The 21,099-nt window shown below is 37.4% G+C and overlaps 1 protein-coding gene across 2 annotated transcripts; it reads right to left on the bottom strand.

Annotated features, from left to right (window-relative positions):
- Positions 1-1,948: 1,948 nt before the first annotated feature.
- Positions 1,949-20,488, bottom strand: LOC122864661 (T-cell differentiation antigen CD6-like). Of its 2 annotated transcripts, XM_044172196.1 has the most exons (13): positions 20,341-20,488; positions 19,087-19,158; positions 15,897-16,178; positions 13,525-13,839; positions 12,342-12,653; positions 11,486-11,557; positions 11,104-11,244; positions 9,878-9,994; positions 9,543-9,665; positions 9,252-9,323; positions 8,297-8,467; positions 6,539-6,646; positions 1,949-6,446 (listed from the first exon to the last, which is right to left on the bottom strand). In XM_044172196.1, exons 1-13 carry the CDS (start codon positions 20,390-20,392, stop codon positions 6,364-6,366), a joined length of 1,920 nt encoding a protein of 639 aa, XP_044028131.1. In that variant the 5' UTR covers positions 20,393-20,488; the 3' UTR covers positions 1,949-6,363. The 2 variants fall into 2 exon arrangements, with proteins under 2 accessions (XP_044028131.1, XP_044028133.1); XM_044172198.1 differs by lacking the exon at positions 9,543-9,665.
- Between the last annotated feature and the right edge of the window lie 611 nt (positions 20,489-21,099).

The following is a 21,099-nucleotide window of genomic DNA, read 5'->3' as shown; positions in this document are numbered from 1 at the left end:
TGGAAACTACTGCACGTCCTCGAATCCTTCAGTCACGTTGCCCTTTTGACCCGCTGACCAGACTACTTTAACTGGACACAATGTATTCTCCCATGAATGCAACGTTAACCACCACAGGCTCCCATTGACACTCAAACGGAAGTATTTTTACGGCCTCCAAGCACCACTGAACAAGTTTAAAGCAGTTTAATTGCAGCGTTGACCTGATTGGCAGCTACATGAATGTGTCTTGGTGGGGAAGAGGCCACAGACTGTTAACTGCAGCGAGGTGCTAAGAAGAAAAAAGGTTAATGAGCTAAATGCTGCACTGCCAGGCTAGCTTTCAAGTTGGGATTCATTTCTTTATACAGACTAATAGATGTGTCTTATGAGGAATGTATGGTGGCCCTGAATGCAAAACACAACAACACATTAGCAATATAGAAAACACAGCAATGTTTCAGAAAATACAAAAGTTTTCTTAGACACTAAAAATCACTGGATCAATGTTGTGTCAGTTTGGCAGCAACACAATAATGGGTTAACTTTACCCAGTACCCATGGCTAGAAAACCACCCAACCCCCCCACTGTTTTTTTATATTACGGTGTATGGTTGCAAGGTGTTATAATCTACTAGCTCTTTTTAAACTAACATGTCACTATTTGTGTTTTAATTGTTAATAATATGTGTATCCTTTGTAGTTTGTGCACATAGTTTTGTACAACTATATTTATACAACATTAAATTTGTGACCGTTTTATGGTAAAACTTGGGCGTGTTGTGTCTAACACTGTGTCAAAAAAAAACATTTTAAACTGGATAAATAACCTAACAGTGTTATAAAAAATAACACTAAAACAGGGTCAAAACAACCCATTGGTCCTGGGTAAAGTTAATCCAGTATTGGTTCGGTGGAATATTAACCCAAACTGGGTAAATCTTTTAACCCAGTGATTTTTAAGTGAGTAGAAAATCTAGGTTTGGTCAGAAATACTGTACGGAAGAATTCTGATTTGACTTTGGCTCTGTCAAGTGTGACCTTTTCAGTTGTTCAGTTATGTTTTCTGATTTATTAATGTGTTTTCTAAAATGTTGCATTTTCTGATTTGTTAATGTATTCTAAAATATTGTGTTTTCTGAAATATTGTTTTGTTTTCTGAGTTGTTGTGTTTTTAGAAATGTTGCATTCTGTGAAATGTTGTTGTGTTTTGCATCCCAGGGCCACCGTAGCAACGGCTAATGATGACTGATTATCACGTTTGTTCTTCTCCAAAGACATAAATTCAACACGTTTTATTCCAGAGTTTTAATATGCCGTCTGTGACAAACACTGCAAACTTTACACAACCATATCATGAGATTCAAATTCTTGTCTGGTACAGTAGTAACAGGAAATGAGGTAATGAAGGCCTCTCTGGGAGTGCACAGCATGGAGAGCGATGCACTGACCCATGGCAACCCAGACAGGTCCACTGAACTTTAAAGGTGAATTGGATCAGGGCCCCTGCCCGGCCGCTCAGCCAAAAACCTCCTGATGAGGGTTTAGCGGCAGCAGTGAAAGCAACCTAATGAGTGCAGAGTAATCAACACTATTACTGGGCCTCGCAAGTGCACCCAAGCTTCAGCCCAGCAGGCTGTAATGTCGTTTACAGCCAAGCTACGGGCTGATTCACTGTGAGAGTGACTAATCAGGAGAGGGGAATACTAGTGAATTTAATGGCTTTAGTATAAATCTTTGCCATTGCTAGGCCGAAGGAAAACAGGCTTTGATTAATAAGCTGAAGCGGATTTTTCGCCCAGGTCTGTAACCATCTGGGGCTCTACCTAAACTGATGACCTCACTGCATTTCACTGGCTGCAGTCCATCCTGCAACATGTCCCTGGCAATCAAAGAGCAGTGCCAATACAAAGGCCAAGTCAAGAGCTAAACCTACCAGGTCACAGATGAAGTAAGACACTAATTAGAGTCTGTGTTTTTGCATTTTATTCTTATTGTTGTAATAGTACATGAAACCTGGTTTGAAGTATTTGTAATGATCCAGAGTTACATATGAAAGGTTGTGAGACTGAAAGCAGTATTTCAGTAAAAAGTAAATAATGTGATGCTTTTTTATTCCCAGCAGTACACAAATGAGACATAGCCAAACTATATACAGATACTTTAGAAAGAAAGTTTTTTAACAGAATCACAGTTGCTTTATGTAGGTGAAAGTGCATTCTTATTCTTAAAATAAACAGCAAACTCATCGTAAGAAGATAAGAAATGTTTACTTTTCTCCAAATAACAATAAAGCCAAAAAGTACCACTTCTCAGAAATTCTTCAAAGGCTGAAAGAAATTTGACTTTTTGGCCACTATCCCCTAGGAGGCAGAAAAACTCAGATCAAGCTAGGAGACCCGCAACACAATATTATCACCTTATTTCAGATGTAAGAAAACCTCATTCAAAATCCCAATGACATTTGTAACAACACTAATAACTAAAACCCCAGCCTTGAAACTGAGATTTTCTCAACAGTATGTCATGTGGCTTTGGTGAATTTTATGGCTATGGACCAAGTTACGTACCCGCGCTGCCTCACATTTTCATGGGAGCTGTAGTTTTTCTGTGCTCACAGAGTAATCGTTGTTTAACTTTGTTAAAATAACAACTGTTTCACTTTCTTAGAGCAAGTGGTGTCGTGGATGCTGATTTGTCTTAGAATATGGACAGTAAACCTCAGGAACAACCTTCATTTCAAGACAGATGAAAGAAATGCTGAATGAGAGATCTCATTGAGTTACAGAAGCTAGTTGGAACAGTGGCTAGCCCGGACATGACGTCATGACTTCAGCTGTCTATAAAGTTGCCATGGCTAACGTGTTAGCAGACAAATGCCTATTTACACATCCAGCAGATATACGTAGCAACATTATCATTAATTTGGAGTTGTGTTTCTCGCAACCCGACAAATGTAAGTCTAATATACACTCTCTCTTTTTTGCTCTCCACCAAATCCTGAGGGAAATGTCTAGCATTAGCTCATTAGTTGCTAAATGCGCCACTATGTTCACCAGCTAGTCGCTACCTTTGTTGGCTGTTTGGTGCTGGACAGGTAGTGTACAGTGGGTTTATGAGAGGTTGTTTGAAAACAGAAAACAACTCCCTGCTACGGTTTGAAACAAGGTTGATGAGAGCAGTGAGATTGAACCAAACAGTAAATGTGTCATGAAACCAAAACAATGAGCTAAAAGAAGCTAAAACGCTAAGCAGCAGAGGTCCCTGTGGCTTCATCAGTGCGAGCGACCCTTTTTACATTAATGTATATAATGATATTTGAGCATGGACGTTCAGTGTTGACCCTGGGAATGCATAATGTAATAAAATATTCCTAACTTACTTGCTATTTCTAGAGCTTTCAACCATATATAATTGCCCACACTTGCACGTGACCAAAAGTCTGTAATGAGGTCACGAATTGTCAACCAAACAAGATGCACTCACTGAAGGACATGGGATATGATCAAAACCTTGGGGAAAAGTTAGTGAACACTGACTTAATATATTATCAGAAAAAAATTATTGATTGGAATTTTAACAGCTTTGAGTGTAACGCGTTTTGTCAACACATTTCCAAGCTAAAAGGCCAAAAAAAACTAGTTGGCCAAACTCTTGTTGCTGTAATATTCTTTATATTAAATTTTACTGGAGGATGACAGACCTCAAACTGCAGCAGCTGTAATGTCAGGTTCTAGTATGTGCTACATATTGTTTGCAGGCAGGTACTGTCATCTCCAGGCCTCCTGCAACAAACAGTTCAAAAGTTTAAACTCAGGCAAGATCAGTTGTCAGGACATTTCAAGCAATCTACAGACTTATGGAGCCGTAATCCTTTGTGTGTAACTGATTTAATGAACAAGGTAAAAACAGAGGGTTGATCCTCTAATCCCTCAAATACTACAAGCTACTTGAAATACTAGTATACTACATTTCTTTCCCTTGATGTTAATCAGGACTGTAAATCCACAGATTTTAAGATTCTGACTTATCAATCTCTTAGAGCAAAAATAAAACAAAAGCAAACTGTTCGAGGAGGATCTGTAATATATCAAACTGCATACTTTTAGATGGAATCTCTGTTAAGTGGTGTGTGGGTTGGTGTGTGTGAGTGTGCTGGATTCTCTGGCATGTGAAACAGATTGAGTTTCATAAGGAGATCTGGTCGTTAATTTGCCGGTTTATCTCGATGCAGAGCTCTGGACTAAATTTGTGTAATATATGATTCTCTCAGACACATTTTATCTTTCCCAAGTTCTCCGTCCACCTCCTCCTTTTCTCCTCAGCTTCACCCCCCATCCTCCCCCTCCTCTCGCCTCTGCACACCCCGACACCCACTCATCCTCCTCCTTGCCAAATACCTTCCAGTCAAAAAACACCCCATTCTACTGGTTATCAGTCTAATGCATCATCACTCCCACTTCTCACGTTAGCTGAGCTGAAGCTAATCCATGTTTATCTGTGCATTCACCACTGCTACACCCTATTAAAAGTTTTACAGGTGCTTTGAAGCAGTTTGTCATATTTACCGCTGCAAAACAAGACATCACTTTGATTCAAGGCATCACTTTGGATCAGGAGGAAGCGTTGATGCTCTGCAGCTGCTGCAGATGTAATGGACCAAGAAGAGCCGTGCCAGGTCTGGTTTCAGACTGCACTGATGGTTTATGTTGGCCCCTGATCAGGATCCAGAGTTCCCCTTCTCAAACTTTTTCACAGTGCGTTATTTTGACTTCTCCCTCGCTCAGCACGAATGGGTATTTGTCACAAAGTGTTACAGCCTGGAAAACATTTATTTGGCAAATATTTTATGTTATTACAAGTTTACATGTAAGGGATTCACTCCAGTCACTTAAACCTTTAGTTACTTACAAGCTTGTAGTGCCACCTTGTGGTAGAACTCAATAGTTTGATTACACTTTTAAAAATGCCTGCAGGATAATGTGTTGCAAACATGAGCACATTATTTGAATACACTATATGGCCAAAAGTATAAGGACACATACGTTTGTGTACCTTTGGCCTGGGGTTGTTTACTATGGTTTGGCCTGAGTGCCCAGAGACAATAGTGTGCTTCCAACTTTGTGGCAGTTTGAAAAAGGATTTCTCCTGTTACAACATGACAATGCCCCTGTACACAAAGTGACGTCCATAGAGATATAGTATTCCCAGTTTTCCCAGCAGATCCCTGCACCCAGGTTCCAAAATCTTGTGGAAAGACTTCCTACAAGAGTGGAGGCTGTTAAAGTAGCCGATTAATTCCCATGGTTTTAGAATGACATGTTCACTTACATATGGGAGTAATGTTTGGGTTTCCACATACTTTTGGCTATGTAGTGCACATCACAATTATAGACATTATGTTGAAACTCAATAGTTTGATTGTACATAAGAAGATTCATGGCAAACATTAGCACATGATTCGAATATATACTAGTTTTTACAGAAAACTGATATGCAAACACATCAGTTAAATATTAAAAATCTAAAACATACATATGTTACAATTGCTTCTACTACATTCACAGAAAACCTAAACCTAAAGTTTGTTTTCTTACCTTCCAGACATACGAAACTTGCTTTAGATAGCTAATCCATCGCAGTGAATATTTCATCTTTTTTTTTTTTTGCTGAAATAAAATTATATTTGCATGACAATGTAGCTGAAAGCAGGGACTGTTTTGAAAAGGATACGTGGACATGACAAACTTCAAAGTGAGATGTAACTTTTCAATGCAAAACATGAGCAAAATCACTCATCCTTTTCACAACATCTATATTTGCTTGTCATTTGTCTCCAGGGTTTGATTATTGGACAAAAAAGCATGAGTGCGATGCCTTTGATAGCTAACTCTCAATGGCATCTGACTGTCAGAGGTCAGAGCGTCATTAAATGCACCAAAAACAGTTTGTGCTCACAACTGGAAAAAAGGCAACAATTTGTTCATTGTGACGGATTACCTGCAGTAGGTCAGTCACAATCATATTTCAAGTCTCAACAACTACATTGAACTTATATTATTATGGCTCACAGAAAGCAGTAGTTTGGTAAGTTACAGGTCAAAAGTCAGTCATGAAGCATTAAGCATCTTCAAACTATTGTACACAGTGAAATGTAGTCATTCAAATGCTGTTGAAGTAATAGATTATATATCTATAATCTAGACTTATACTTTAGCCCAGTTTTAACATTTAGCCTGCAAATCACCAAATTAACGCTAATTGGGTTTCCTCAGTCTAAACTGGTGTTTAAAGTACGTGTTTCCTTTCAGTGCAGTTTTGCAGCCGGAGATTTCACAACTTTGGGACTCTCTTCAGTCCCGGAGTTACCTCCTCCGTTTACTATTAGGTGCCGATGTCATCATAGTCATCCTCAGATGAAGAGTTTTGGTCGGGGCTCACAGGGGAGTAGATGGGGCCTTCATCACCTAATGATCAGACAATAACAAATATCAGCAAATGTTATGGATCTTATTTTTCCACAAGCGTAACATCTGTGGTTGTGTTTAGGGACATTTACCAGAACTCTGCAGGTCTGTTGTTTTTCCAGAGTAAAGTTGATCATTGCTGTAGACCCTTGAAGGGTCAAAAGTATAACTGACATCAGGTGGCTGGGCCAGTCCTGGCTCTGTAATTTGTGAGAGCACAGGTCATGCGTTAGTTGTTATAAACTTTATTTATCTTGTGAGAGCTTTTTAGCTGCGACCAGCAGCTCTATAGTTCACTCTGTTGGTCTGTCGGCATGTTGGTCCACAAAAATTTCCCCACCCTTAGGCGGCCACAGTTTTCACCCTTGGAGGCTGAAATTTGGCATGGAGGTTAAGTGTGTGCGTGTGAAGGTGTGTGTGTTTGTGTTCATGCCAGATGGCTAAAAGGTGCCGTGGCAATGCGAGTGGCCTATCGCAAAAAGGCATATAACTTCCAAATGGATTCTCAGACTTGCACAAGACTTTGTGGAAAGGTTGGCCATGAGCCAAAAGACAGCTGATTAACCGTTCATGCCAATTGGCAAAAAAGGGGGTGTGGCAGTGGGAGTGGCCTATAACAAAAAGGCTCATAACTTCTCAACGGATTCACGTAACATGACCAAACTTTGTAGAAAGGCAGGCACACACACACACACACACACACACACACACACAGATAGACAGACATACACACACATCATTTTGCAACGGCCCCTTTCATAACTCATGAACTGTTTGTCGTACACTCTTGTGGAAGGTATCACTGAAGTCAGCAGAGCTCCCTTTTCATCGCTGTGAGTCAGCCCCGCCGCCTTTATTAACTCATTTTTCTGTGTGTGTGTGTGTGTGTGTGTATGTGTGAATGCATGAACGCATGGATGCATGCGCATACGTGGTCGCAGCTATTGTGAATTCGCACTTGTTGAAATTGGCTTTTGTCTTTCACATCCTGCCTGAAGAGGTGAAACACAGCTTTCAATCATGAGTGTGTTTTTCTTGATTCTAAGCTACAAGCGCCCACAGATTTAGTTTAGGGTCTGTACAAAAATAATTGGGGTTTGGAGGTAGGATGAATCTTATATTCAAAAAGCTACAGCCTCCCCAGCATTATTATTATTGTCTTTGGAAAAAAAAAAGCAGCAACATCCTCCCCCAATATCTCAAAATGATACAGTATTGGTACAACTCGTTTCACCAACTAATATTACTAAAATAAAATATGTGTATATATATATATATATATATATATATATATATATATACATATATATATATAGAATATTACCAATCTAATATTACCACTATTAACTAAAAGAGGAATGAATTTACGATGGTGGATAATTTAAATCTTAAAGGAATAGTTCAGCATTTTGGGACATACAAGATTGATGCCACTCTCATGTCTGTACAGCAAATATGAAGCTACAGTTAGCAGCCAGTTATCTTAGCTTAGCATATAGCTTAGCATATAGTAATATATGTGTAAATGGGGGTAAACAGCTGTCCAAAGTTAACAAAATATGCCTGCTGGCTGTAGCTTCAAATTTAGAGTACAGACACAAGAGTGGTATTGATCTACTCATCTATCAATCGCAAGAAAGTGAATAAGCATATTTCCCAATATGTTGAACTATTCGTTTAATCTTATACCAGAAAAATACTGTTCTAAAAAAAAAGAAAATTGGCTAATTTCTAGCAAACATAACAAATACTTTCAAAATTATTTTTAAAATGTGTACAGTCCCATAGTTCATGTTTACAGTAACTTTACAACAAGGTTGAAGGGAAGCAGGTAAATGAATTCTACCGACCGGGAGGGATCATGACATAGTGGGTTGTGTTTTCGTAGCATTCCCCGGAGGAGGTACTGGAGGTATCAAATGAGTCCACTGAGATCTTTGACACTCTGGCATATTGAGGATCTGTGGGGTCACCATTACAGCTTGTAAAGGCTCCCATCACTTCATTTTTGGGTTCAGGGCCTGAATGAAAATCAGAATATAATATTAAAATTTAAGTTTGTTGTTTCTTAATGTTAGTTGCAAGAAAATGTTATGTATGGCTGTGATACAATCAAGAATTGACCATGCATGTAATTTCTATTACCATGGTCTTTCTAAATTGTACAAAATAAGATGTTACACTACATTTTTTATTACAATAAAAATAACCCATTTAATTATAGGACTTTTTAAATTATTAAAATGGTTAAACATTGCTAACAGGGTTCAGTATCTAGCAGCAGGTCATGTGTATATTATTTCAGTGGCAAACCAAAATATTTACAGGTGTTACTAGATACCATAAGTATAAAATAATACTAGGTATAGTCGAAACTGTCTTTTGGATCTTAATCCTTTCGATGTGTGAGGGACAAATTTGGAACAGCTCACCAGATAACCTGAGATAACGTGAGAATCTATTACAGTTTTTGAAAACAGGCGTAAATACTTTATACTTTTATACTTTATTTAAAGAACAATTTGACGTGTGTGAATATTTGGACAAGAATAAAACCAAAACAAGTCCATGTAACTCAAAAGATTTCCTTAAATAAAGGTTGAATGTAACTAAAAATAAATTATATTTGATGTGTTCAGAAAGTCGCAGCTGTGATTAAAACCCGCCAATGTTTGTGCCATCCTCTACCCTCTGATAATTACACAGCGGTACTGTACAGTGGAAATATTATCATGTGTGTTTCAGATCTGCAAAAGTGTAACATCTTTGTCTCTATGACATCTTTGCAAACTAACAGTGACTCACCTTCCTCAAGCAGGCTGTCAAGACCCGAGGACTTCATCAAAGGGTTCATGTCTGTTTTGTACCTCTGAGAATCTGGATACAAAGTTATGCACACGAAGCATTGTTTTAATCACAAACCATCCTGCAAACATTCACTGCAAACAGCACTGATCTGCTGATCTGCACAGACATTGCAGAGCAGCTTCAACCGCAAACTGCAGCAACACAGCGAGAGAACATCTTAAGAGGCAAAGGACGAGAAACACAGAGGAATAAATACAAATGGAGAGGAAATAAAAGAATGTAGCTCACTCCGAAAGGTTGATAAAGGGACAGACGGGTCATTGCTTGGCTCATACTGCTCATAGTCTGTATTTACTGACGTGCTGTCAACACTACTATTCTGGGTCCAAAGATACCTGGGATTGGGGGGGACTTTTTGAGACAAACACAAAAAAATGAAATGACTTGATGAGATGACTATATACTTTGTAGATGCTGAACAATTCTGCAGCTGTTCACCACTGTTCACGTACTGTATATAAACACATTCCATAACTGAGTTGTGTTAGTATCCATGGTATTAAATTCTCCTCACACATTCAGTTTTTTATTCATCACATTCTTGGAAATGTTCAGCCACTGACCTTCTGCCTGCGGTGGGTTGGTAGTGACCTTGACGAGGTTGACAGCGTCTTGGTAGTTGTTGTGATGATTTTCAAAGGGAGGACGTGGGCTGTTGCGCGTCTGCTGGAGCAAGAACGCTGTGGACAAAATTACAAAGAAATATATTAGTATATATACAAAACAATAAGTATTGTAAACAATTGAGAATGACTTCCGGATGGGAGCCGAAACGTCTTGATTCTGAAAACAGTGTCCAGATGACTACGACTGAAACCTTTTCTACGATAGAAAACTCCTGGACGAATGAGGGACTACACCGTCTCATTGTAAACTTGAAGCGTGTCTACTGCCTAATAGAAAGATGTGTTAAGGATATTTTTTATCTTAAAAATCAGAATTAGCACTATCAACATACTGAAGAGATGGGATTAAATTAGATATGCTGTGCTTTGAAAAACTAGAATACGGCTGGAATATTTTCAGGACACAAGTGATGGAGCCTTTTTTTATATGTGGTTTGTTTGGATTAAAGATCCTCTCAGACGTGTTTAAAGACATAAAACATGCTTTGAATAATAATTTGCCTGATGTGTTTTTTCCCCAAAAACCACATCTAAGCTTATTCCCTCATCCAGAATCTATGAATATGTAAATTCATTCATTCATTTTGAATGTTTAACTACTAGACAGGGTTAAGGTGAGCACAGTGAAACTTTCCCACTCCAGCAGATGAATGTGAAAACAGCCTTCAAGAGACAAACTCTGCTCATACATCATTCTGCACAGTGAAGCTCAAACATCCAAAAGAAGTAACAATAAGCAAAACACTTTTTTTAGTGGAGGGGAAGTGTTTCAGGGAACCCTAACCCTATTTAAAAATAAAGGTACCTAATCATGTTTAGGGGTTGATAAAGTTAAATATCCTCTAGCACCCCGATGAAGGAAATGAAGGCAAAAATGTTTGTTGAACATTATCAGAAGTATATTGAAGAAGAGTTGCACAACCTATTTTTCATTTCCTTTAATCTCATGACCCTCATCAAGAGCACAAGGTATCTGGAACTGAAGCCACATAAAATCCAAAACTAAAATATGATGTAAACGATTTAGTTCACAGCTCCTCTTGAGATTCTAGGACTGATCGTAAAGTGTAATGGCTACGCTTTCACAAATCAAAATGACTCTGGACTGCCATCCAGATGAAAGTAGGGAGACTGTAGGACAGACTGAAGTGAGGAGGACCAACCGTGTCTTCTTCTGTAATGGCAACAGAGCAGCGTGTTTGTGATCAAAAACACGAGGAGCAGAAGACACAGAGCGATGGTGCTGAGAAGCTCTGTAGACGGTAAGGGGAAGCCTTCAGCAGGACCGACTGCAGGTGCATCTTCTGGGATGGACAGAAAGCAAAAATACTATTATTAATATTAATAATAGTAGTTGATTCAAGACTCACATGGTTATAATTCTCAGTGTTTATTTAAGCACCTTCCAGTGACTTTTAAAACATCCTGAGACATATTCTGTTGTCCTACTTTGCTCATAAATAAGTAACAAATATCTAAAGTAACATTTATAAATATAATGTGATATATGTTTTTTTTGTGAGATAAAAAAACTAAAATATTTACCAGTCGTCCACATGGTCATTGCAGTTGCATTAGCTGTGGCGGCTGTGGTGGCTATTGGAAACCCGAGGGAACCTGCAGGACGAAAATATTGTCTTTTTAAGTTCAACACCTTTTCACCTGGTTTAAGCAGAACGAGCTCAACATTAATTTCATATTTCTACTAGAATTATATGATTCGGTAAAATTAAACCTCAAATAATTATTTAGGACACAAATACAATGATTTTACATCATAACTTTGGCCTTCATTATTACTTAATGGAAAGGGAACAATATCACCTGAAAGTGCAAACATTCGTATGTTAGTTTTAGTTTTCAGTGGATTCAAATTAAGCGCAGAATTCTGGTCCAGTCTTACAAAAAGCTAAAAAAAACTTGATTTACAGAGGAGTTTGTCATTTCTTTTTTTTAACATCTATCTCGTTATATAGCTATGATCAAAAAAATTAACAAAACTTTAAAAGGCATCTGTTAATAACCAGCTATTTGTGTTAAGAAACACCATGGAAAATGTGTCACCTGTATTGACAAACAAAGTCAAATAATGAAATGAGAATATCATTTTATACAAGAGTTCGAAAATAGCTGGAAACAAAAGGAAAATTATCTGTATTACATGAATAAAATATGTGTTCATAGCTGCTTTTGATTCCTGTTTTGCACATTCTATGTAAGTATAAAAGTAAAATATGATGTCAGCCAAACCTGATGCTGTTCCCCTTATTTTCCTGTGTCTAGGCCAAGACATCGGGTTGTATTCCCTTATACAAAGCCAATACAACCCTAACCCATATTGTTATTGTTGGGCAAAGCATACTTCATTAACAACCACAAACACAAAAACTGTTTCACTCACCATCACAGACGACGCCAGATGCTTTTGAGGATGCACACAGGTGTGTGCTGTTGATGTACTCCTTGCACTGCCACAGATTCTGGTTTGCTTTGCATAGATAGAACCACAGTGTCCCGTTGTTGTGGGTGAGAGGAGGAAGAAACTGGGAGAATTGCTTTGGCTCGTCACCACACTGCAGCATGGAGCACACCATGGAGGCCATTTTTTGATTCCAGCAGTTATCACACACCGTACCCCAGCTGCCATTACGGTGAACCTCCACTTTACCAGAGCAGCGGTCCAGACCTCCAGTCAGTCTGACTGCTCTCATCTCTGCACAGACACAGAAAATACAAACTGTGAAGCTGTTTGAGGAAAATAAATTCAATGTTCTCTCCAGTAGATCAAGTCCCCCTCCACTCAAAAATATGTTTTTCTTCTTGTTCCTACAGTTGGATGTTTGAGCTTCACTGTGCAGAATAATGTATGTGCAGAGTTTGACACTAAAAGACTGAAAGTGGAAAGTTTCTCTGAGCTCATTGAAAACCTGATTTTAAGGGGTGGGCTGCCAGTGCACATACACTGAGAATGGCCTTTACAGTGAGGTAGGAGACAGAAGGAGTAGATGCCTTTGTAAGGATTTTAATGTGGAAATTATTATTATTGTTCCAACCAGACTATTGTATGTATATATATGTATATGTTTTCATACATGATATCATACTGGACTTACTGGATATCACCACTAAGGACACTGAAGTCATGTCCTTGATATTATTATACAAATTACATTAAATTTGACTACAATATGGCTAACCAAAATAAATAAATATAGTATTTAGTAATTTTCCAGAAAATTTTGCACCTGGATTGGTGTGCATTGGCGGGACTGGGACTCATGACCTAATGACACTAGATGGCTAATCGCATGGCAATTTGGGCTGTTTTGTTACCCTAAAATAATATGCCATAGAAATAAAGCGTTTTTCTTTTTTGACAAGTCAAGGTCAACTTACTATTTTCTTCTGGGGCTTTCAACCACTCCAGAAAACTGGTAAGTGGACTTGGAGTTAAGATTTCTTAGTCAAACTTCTGTTTCCAAGGTCAAGAATAAACGTTAACTTTCTCATAGTTTTTTCCTATTTATGTTTCAAATCACTTATTTTTCATTTTTTTCTGTATGTTTTTTGAACTGGATTGTGACCTGAGCATACAACACCAGCGTCCTCTTTGTGTCCGCAGTCGGACTCATCCTGTGCAGCCGGACAGGCCCACAGGTTCTCCTCTTTGCCTGTGCAGTTCAGCTCGTCCAGGTGGACAGGTCCTCTGCCCGGGGGGAAGGAGCCACCCTGTCCCGTCACACTGATGGCATAACCACACCCGAGCTGGGCGCACACCACGTCAGCATCCCGCAGGTCCCACTGGTCGTCACACACGGTGCCCCAACTCCCATTTCTCCACACCTCCACCCGTCCAGCACAGCGGTCAGATCCTCCTGCCAGCTGCACAGCCTGGTGGCCTGAGGAGTTAGTTTCATGGCAGCTTATTCAATAATATTTACATTAATGGGACAAAAAAAGACAGACATTCATTTCAAACCTGACAAATGACTAATTTTGTCCATAATTTTGTACTAGTTACAGGACAGAAGATGTAAATATTGGGTTCAAAGTTGTGTTATGTCTAGGGACATCAGGTCTTATCTCTATCACTCTCGTGTACGACGAGTCTGTCTGTCTCAGTTATTGACATTGAGTCTGTCATCAGAATCAGAATCAGCTTTATTGGCCAAGTATGTGTACACATACAAGGAATTTGATTCTGGTTTTAAGTTGCTCTCTATGTTACACACTGTTCCAAAACAATTTACAGGAAAGATAGAAATGGACATACAGTTAATAACAACAGAAATATGTAATATGTAACAAGAATAAAGTAATATGTAACAGGCGTGTTTGCCAAAAAGCCTAAAATATAAATAAAATATACATTAATACAGAAAAATAGTAGTAGACTAGCAGACCTTTTAAAAGATAGACATAGCTGAATTAAAAAGTAGGCTAAACGTAACAAAACCGTTTTTGAAATTAATTAAAGCAGGATTTCTTTTAAAAAGAGTCACATCTGGAGCATCAGCCAATAAGAGCACATGTAGTTATTGTACTTATTCCCTTTTTTAATTTGATCCGTGTATGTATTGTTTTAGGCGATTCATCTAATTTTTTTTTAGTAAACCCACATTTTTGACCCCATCATTCTGTTGCTATAGTAACCGCCACCGCCACAGTTCCATTGCAGTTAACTGACATTGTTACATCCGCCATTTTGTCAGATCTGTGACTAAGTAGTTTAATATTGACAGGCATCTTTTATCTATTCCCTTGTTTCAGCATTATCTGTAGGCACTCGTTTATTACAGCGGTTCACTTTCTGCGATCAGTTACTGCTAACTAAGCTGTCTGAGGCTAATGTGTTGCTAATACAATAGTAGGTCTATCAGTTAAATTACTGTGGGGCATTTGAGGTTATGTATTTTATTCTTTTTACTTTTACTCTTTATGTGTATATTTACTAGATTAATTACTGTGTTAGCCATCAGAATCAGAATCAGAAATACTTTATTGATCCCCGAGGGGAAACTCTTTCGTTACAGCAACTCACTATCACGTCAGTGCACACAGGAAGAGAAGTACTAAGCAAATCAAAATATAATACGCTATAATACAGCTAAGATAAATTAAGTACAAAGTGGATATAAGAATAAAAGCTAAAATAAGTGTAAGTAAGTACCAAAGTGGATTTACAGGTTGATCAGTATAGTACGGTATAATACAATGTAACAATATAAGTAAATAGTAATAGTGCAATAATGAGTATTGTCAAGGACAGTGTAGCTAAACTGACAGCTAGCTTACTGTCTTGTGAATCCTTTGGTCAGTATTTTGCACATTCCACCATCTTTGTTTCAAACACTGTGTAGCATTTTAAAAACAGATATATTTAACAATTTTCATATTTTTTATTGTATTTTTTTCTATTTTCTTACTATTTTTATTGTTATGCACCAAACTAAAAGAGAAATACCTTATATGAAAACCTACTTGGCAATACACCCTTGTTTTTGGTATCTAATATTTTTCTAATTTGTAATCACTTTCATTGAATACTGTTTCATATTTGCTTCCAGTAAACACCTCGAAGGCCAACCTGCTGTCTTCAACCTTTAATGTAAGTGTGTTTAACACGCTGCATACCTGCACACCTCCACGCATAGTGAGAGCAGAAGAACTGAATATCAATTAATAATTGCATCACGAGCATTTGAAGTCTCTCTTAGTCTTTCATAGAAAACCCAATACGAAATATGTTTAATTTTATAATATTAAATCTGCAATAAAAAGCAATTTACAGTAGACTGACCATCCTATCCCTTCACTTGACATCCTGTAGGTTTATCTTATTCACCGATATGATATTGTGTTGCATAATGTGACAAATCAAAACCTAACTAGGGAGAAATACAAACAGCTTTTTACTATTAGACATATATATATATAAATATAAAAAAAGCCTTACTGCAAACCGCTTTCACAATGACAGTGCACTTCCCTCCCATGCTGTGTGAGCAGTTCTGCAAACGACCATCTTGGTACAAACAGTCGTGAAAGCAGCTGGTATTGGGAGGTGAGTTGGTGTTATGCACATGATAGATGCTGCCACAGTCAAGATCCTGACAGATCTGTTCAACCAATATATCTGTAGAGTCTGCTGTTAATGCCACCACATCACTGCTCCTGTTTCCAGGCATCCTGAGCGTGAAGCTGCATTTGCCAGAGAGTTTGTGAATGTAAGGGTCACCTGAGGACACACAGGAGGCAGAAACACAAAATGATGTGATGATTATTCCAATAAAACTCAAAAGCAGGTATCAATTCTGGTTCATCGATGAATGTCATCATTTTTTAGTGTGTACACCATGTTTTGAATTTGAGTTAACACAGCTCTTGATGAATATATATTATGTTGAATTATTTAATGTTCCTCGTCCTGTGCTACTCCAAGTCTAGATTAAACAAAATCTACCACAGTGTGACAAATGTGTGTGCTAGAAATTTTTACTCTAAGGTAAACATTAAAGGATAAGGGTGGTGATTTTTAAAAATACTACTATCTTACTGTCAACGATGAAAAGAGCAAAACCAACAGTGTATTAGTCAGTTGCTCAGTACTTTCTGACTTTGCTCCCTTGTCTGTGGCACTCAACCCCAAGTCCATTGCATTCAGATATAAATCTTTAATAAATAAAGTTCCACAAATATATAGTTTATTTCCCAAAACAGCTGGTCATTGTAGTTTTGAGGAAACAATACTCAAACAGGAGGAAGTACATTTGCTGGGGACTATTTTCCACTACGGATTAAAACACATTTGGTGCGCTAGTATTTACAGCTGAGACAAAATAAACTACTGACGGTTGTTAAATGCATCAAGTTTATACAGGCTACCCAACACAAGTGTTAGCGCTTAACACACATCAAACACATCTAACCACATGTACTGATCAAGTAGTTACTCATTTGAAGAGTAACCACTTGACCAGCTGTGATTTTTGTGTTTAAGCATGAGGTTCAGAGCAGTGTGGGTGACACGTGAAAGGAGACCACATCATCAATTTAATTTTAATCTTCCACTTTTATCTTCTTCCAGAAGATATAAAATTTGCCTCTGACTATCTTTTTAAAACCAGCTTTTCCCGTGGCTTAAACTGAATCTTAAGCAACTTGTGCTTATTTCCTGAGCTCACTCCTATCTAATACTCTAAACTTGAAGTTATCTAAGGGGAAAAAAAGGGTTTTCCAAATGAGAATGATGCACTTGTAAACTTCAAAACCAAGAAGAGATAAATAAGAGCCGCTATAACTGGACCAAAGGCCACTTTAGCGTTACCTAAAGAAGCTGAAGTATTCCTTTGAAATACATTGCCAACTTTACAATACTTTTGCCAGAGTTTTGAATAGTAAATAATCCTACGCTTTAGGTATGTGTGTTTCTTTATCAATGAAAAAGTATGACGTAAAGTACTTTCTTAAATAAAAAGAGGTGTTAAATAGTAAAATAGGAAAATACAAACTTCCACCATTTCCTTTTACTGACAACAAAAAATGAACATATACATTTACAATTTAACAACTACTTTTAAATTTTAAAATGTAATTGTGATTGGGGAAACAACTGGGGAAATTCTGGGGAAAAGTATTTGGGTTGTAATGAGTGACTGAACCCGGCTATTTCAAACATACTGTTTAGCACTTTCTGTGCGTATTCATATGGCAGCAATTTGCGAGGGTTTGTCCGTTGTGCATTATAATTTATTATGTGAAATTTTCTAAAATGCGATTCTCAATTACAGAATCAGAATCAGAATCAGAAATACTTTATTGATCCCCGTAGGGAAACTCTTTGTTCCAGTAGCTCTTCTTTACGTCAGTGCACACAGGAGAAAACGATATTATACACTATAAACAGGTCAGAAATAAATTAAGTAACATGTTGGTATAAGTATAAGATAAACTAAGTGTCGAGTACCAAGTGGGTTTACTGGTAGATGGTGAAGTACAGTATAAATACAATGTCACTAATTATGTAATAAATAATAGTAAAAGCGGAGGTGCATGTACTGTCGAGAGTAATTGAGGTATATCCGTAACAGTAATAAGAAAAACTAACAAGGGAAAACTAATATTGCACTTGAGTAGTAAACAGAATATTGCACAATTATTATTAAGATGTAATGCTCAATGTCCAGTTTAGTGACCTAGGGTCAAACCTAGGGTCAAACAGACTAATCCTTAGACTAATCCTACATTACATTTACAGCATTTTATAATATTAGCGTAGTGGTTAATACGCATGCCATATTCAACAACCTTCTGGCCAGGAACCTTTGTTGCATATCTCTCTCTCTACACCCACATTTTCCTGTTTGGATCTGTACTGTGAACTATACAATAAATGTGAGAAAAAATTTTTTTTACAGTATCACTTCCCTCCATATTCAATTTCTCAGCTCTGTTTTACTGTGTAGATTCCAGTAGAAATAGCTTATTTTATTATTACCATTGCCATTATTACTTTGGCAACTAGGATTTCAATGATTCTGAATGTTAATTTAATGGACTGAGATGTTTCCGGGACAAAACGGGGTAACACTTTGTTTGGATAGTCCGCCTACAGATAGTTTATAGAGTATTTGTGACATTTCACCAGCTTATTAGCTGAGATTCAACAATTCAGCTGTTCCAGAAATAAAACCGTTTTCTGATATTACACCAATGTGGTTAAGGTTTGGTCAGGTTTAGGCACAAAAAATGTCTTGGTTAGGGTATCTTCACCAAATAAAGTGTTACCCAAAACTGTGCTATTGAGGATGCAGTTGAGCACAAAGCCACACAGAAACAAACAGCAGCAAAGGTTGCTTGCAGAGCAAACCAGAGTCTGTGTGGGAGAATGCTTTGCTATCTCACAGTTTGATTTGCACCTGCAAAATGTTTCAGAAGCAGGTCATCCCACATCCTGTGACAATAAGAGCAAGAATATTCATACTTTCTCTGCATAAAGTGTTCATTCTGATTCTGAACAAAAAGTAGTGCACAAAATGCTGGTATAACTGTGTGCTTGTGTATATGTATATCTGTGTATGAGAGAGAAAGAGAAAGATTATTTTCCCGAATAAAACATTTGCACTGGAGAAAAATATTTAACTTACTGTTGAATTCCTCTTCCTCTGCTCTCACCTGGACATCATTGGGGGGTGTGTGAGTGGATGAGTTTTGCAAAGCTGAAATGAAGATGGGAAAAGACTCATTACTTTCACGGTCAGTAATAGGGTGAGCATCAAGCCCTTACAGGTTACTCAGCCTGCACAGGCCTATACAGGCTTCTCACCAACACACCACATCAAAGACATCTACTGCAGGACTTGAAGAGTGTCTTATATTCATTTTGTGTTTCAGCACACGGATGGAGGGCAGTGTGGGTGAAACATGAGAAGAGGTCACACCACCAAAAAATGATCTGCCATGTGTAATCTTCCATATTTTACAGGTTACACCACATTTATCTTCTTCTTGTAGAAATTAATTTTGCCTCTGACTACCATCAACATCAACTTTGTTTTCCACTCCCTGTGAGCGAATCTTAAGCACCCAGACCAAAGCAGATTAAAATAATTTGAAGGATTCAGAGGTTTAGTTTTTACACACACGTAAGGTTGTGCTAAAAGATTAGGGTTTAAAATACGGACTAGAGAAATGAAATACAAAAAATTCAAGATTAAAAATTATAACTACAAATAAAAAATTACACAAATGTGCATTATCCACTTTACATCCAGAACTCTCTTTCTCTATGTTTTCATCATTTTAATTACTTTTCACCTCTTTACCATCTGTGTAAATAACATTTGAATTTTCTTCAAGGCATTTTCTTTGAAGAAAATGGTTTTCCAAATGAAAAGTAGGCTCTTGTAAACTTAAAACCTACAAAAAATAAATGAGAGCAAATATAACTGGACCAAAGGCTACTTTAGATTCACGTAAACGAGCTAGTATATTTCTTCCGAAATACACTGAATAAGGTATAGCCAACTTCACAATACTTTTGCTAGTAGTTTCTTTATCCATGTAAAATCAATGGTTACTTAGTTTTCTTATGATAAATGGTGGAATAAAATAGTAAAATAAAAGACAATACCAGCTTCTACCATTTCCCTTCACTGACAACAATAATGTAACATCTTCTTCAGTCATTTATAATTTCCATTTAAAATTGAATGGAGTTTATTTGCTGCTGTCAGGCCAACTGTATACAATTTAAGCGAGAACCACTAATGCTGTTAACACATTTGGAAAAATAGCATTAAATCTCTCAGTTACAGCCGGTTTCAATAAAGCAAAAGTCCATAACTCACAGCAGAACTGACAGTATCAAGTTTATAAAAGTATAAAACTGTATACATTACCTTGACAAAGACAGCTCAGTTGGACAATTAAAATGCATTTCATCAGCTTCATGTTGTAGACAGAAAAAGGGAAACAGCTTCGATTGTCTCTGTTCAACGTTGAAACTGAAACTGTGTCATTTAGAAAAACATCTACTGAGACCGCTGAAAGTGTGGCTTCCTCTCTTGTTCTCTTGATATTTAATTGACAGAACTTCCCATTTACCACAGTGCATCATGACAGGAAGTGAAGCCCATGACTTTTCCACTGATACTGGACCCTTCCTTTGACATGTTTTTCATAAGCTGTTAAATGGCACCATTAACTCAGTCTACTAATTATTTTATTGCATCAGAAGAATATTGTACTAATAATTCACCTTGTTCTAACTTTGATATGAACCTTACATTCAGACTTATAATGTTGTGCTATCATGGACACTTTAGCAGTGCATTGAAGTAACAATATGTAGTAACTGAAGGTCTAAAAACAATGATAATGAATTCAAGTCATATGATATCATTATGTATGCCGCAAAGCATTACAATGCAGTTAAATTGCTGCTGTTATATCGAGATCAGAGTGCAGCATTTATAGTTATAATCATCAAAATGACCAAATTACTTATAGTGCACTTACATGTTTTTGTAAGGTATGGATCTTATTACAGAAATCTAATTTAATCTAATGATGCTTTAAAAGTTTTAAGGTATGTTTCTGTTGGGTTTTTTCATGTAAGGAAATAATATTATTATCATAATACGTGATGCCATGTCAAC

The sequence above is a fragment of the Siniperca chuatsi genome, linkage group LG17, assembly GCF_020085105.1.
Source record: "Siniperca chuatsi isolate FFG_IHB_CAS linkage group LG17, ASM2008510v1, whole genome shotgun sequence".
Lineage (NCBI taxonomy): Eukaryota > Metazoa > Chordata > Actinopteri > Centrarchiformes > Sinipercidae > Siniperca > Siniperca chuatsi.
The sequence above is the reverse complement of the archived record's forward strand: the minus strand, read 5'-3'. Positions and strand labels throughout refer to the sequence as shown.

What these genes read in the sequence shown, in the direction of transcription:
- LOC122864661 (XM_044172196.1), bottom strand. Translation starts at nt 20,392, where the DNA reads ATGAAGCTGATGAAATGCATTTTAATTGTCCAACTGAGCTGTCTTTGT. An exon ending in CCATTACAGAAGAAGACACG is followed by an intron (nt 9,995 to 11,103) that starts GTTGGTCCTCCT and finishes TTTTGTCCACAG; the next exon opens with CGTTCTTGCTCCAGCAGACG. An exon ending in CTATGTCATGATCCCTCCCG is followed by an intron (nt 6,647 to 8,296) that starts GTCGGTAGAATT and finishes CACAAATTACAG; the next exon opens with AGCCAGGACTGGCCCAGCCA.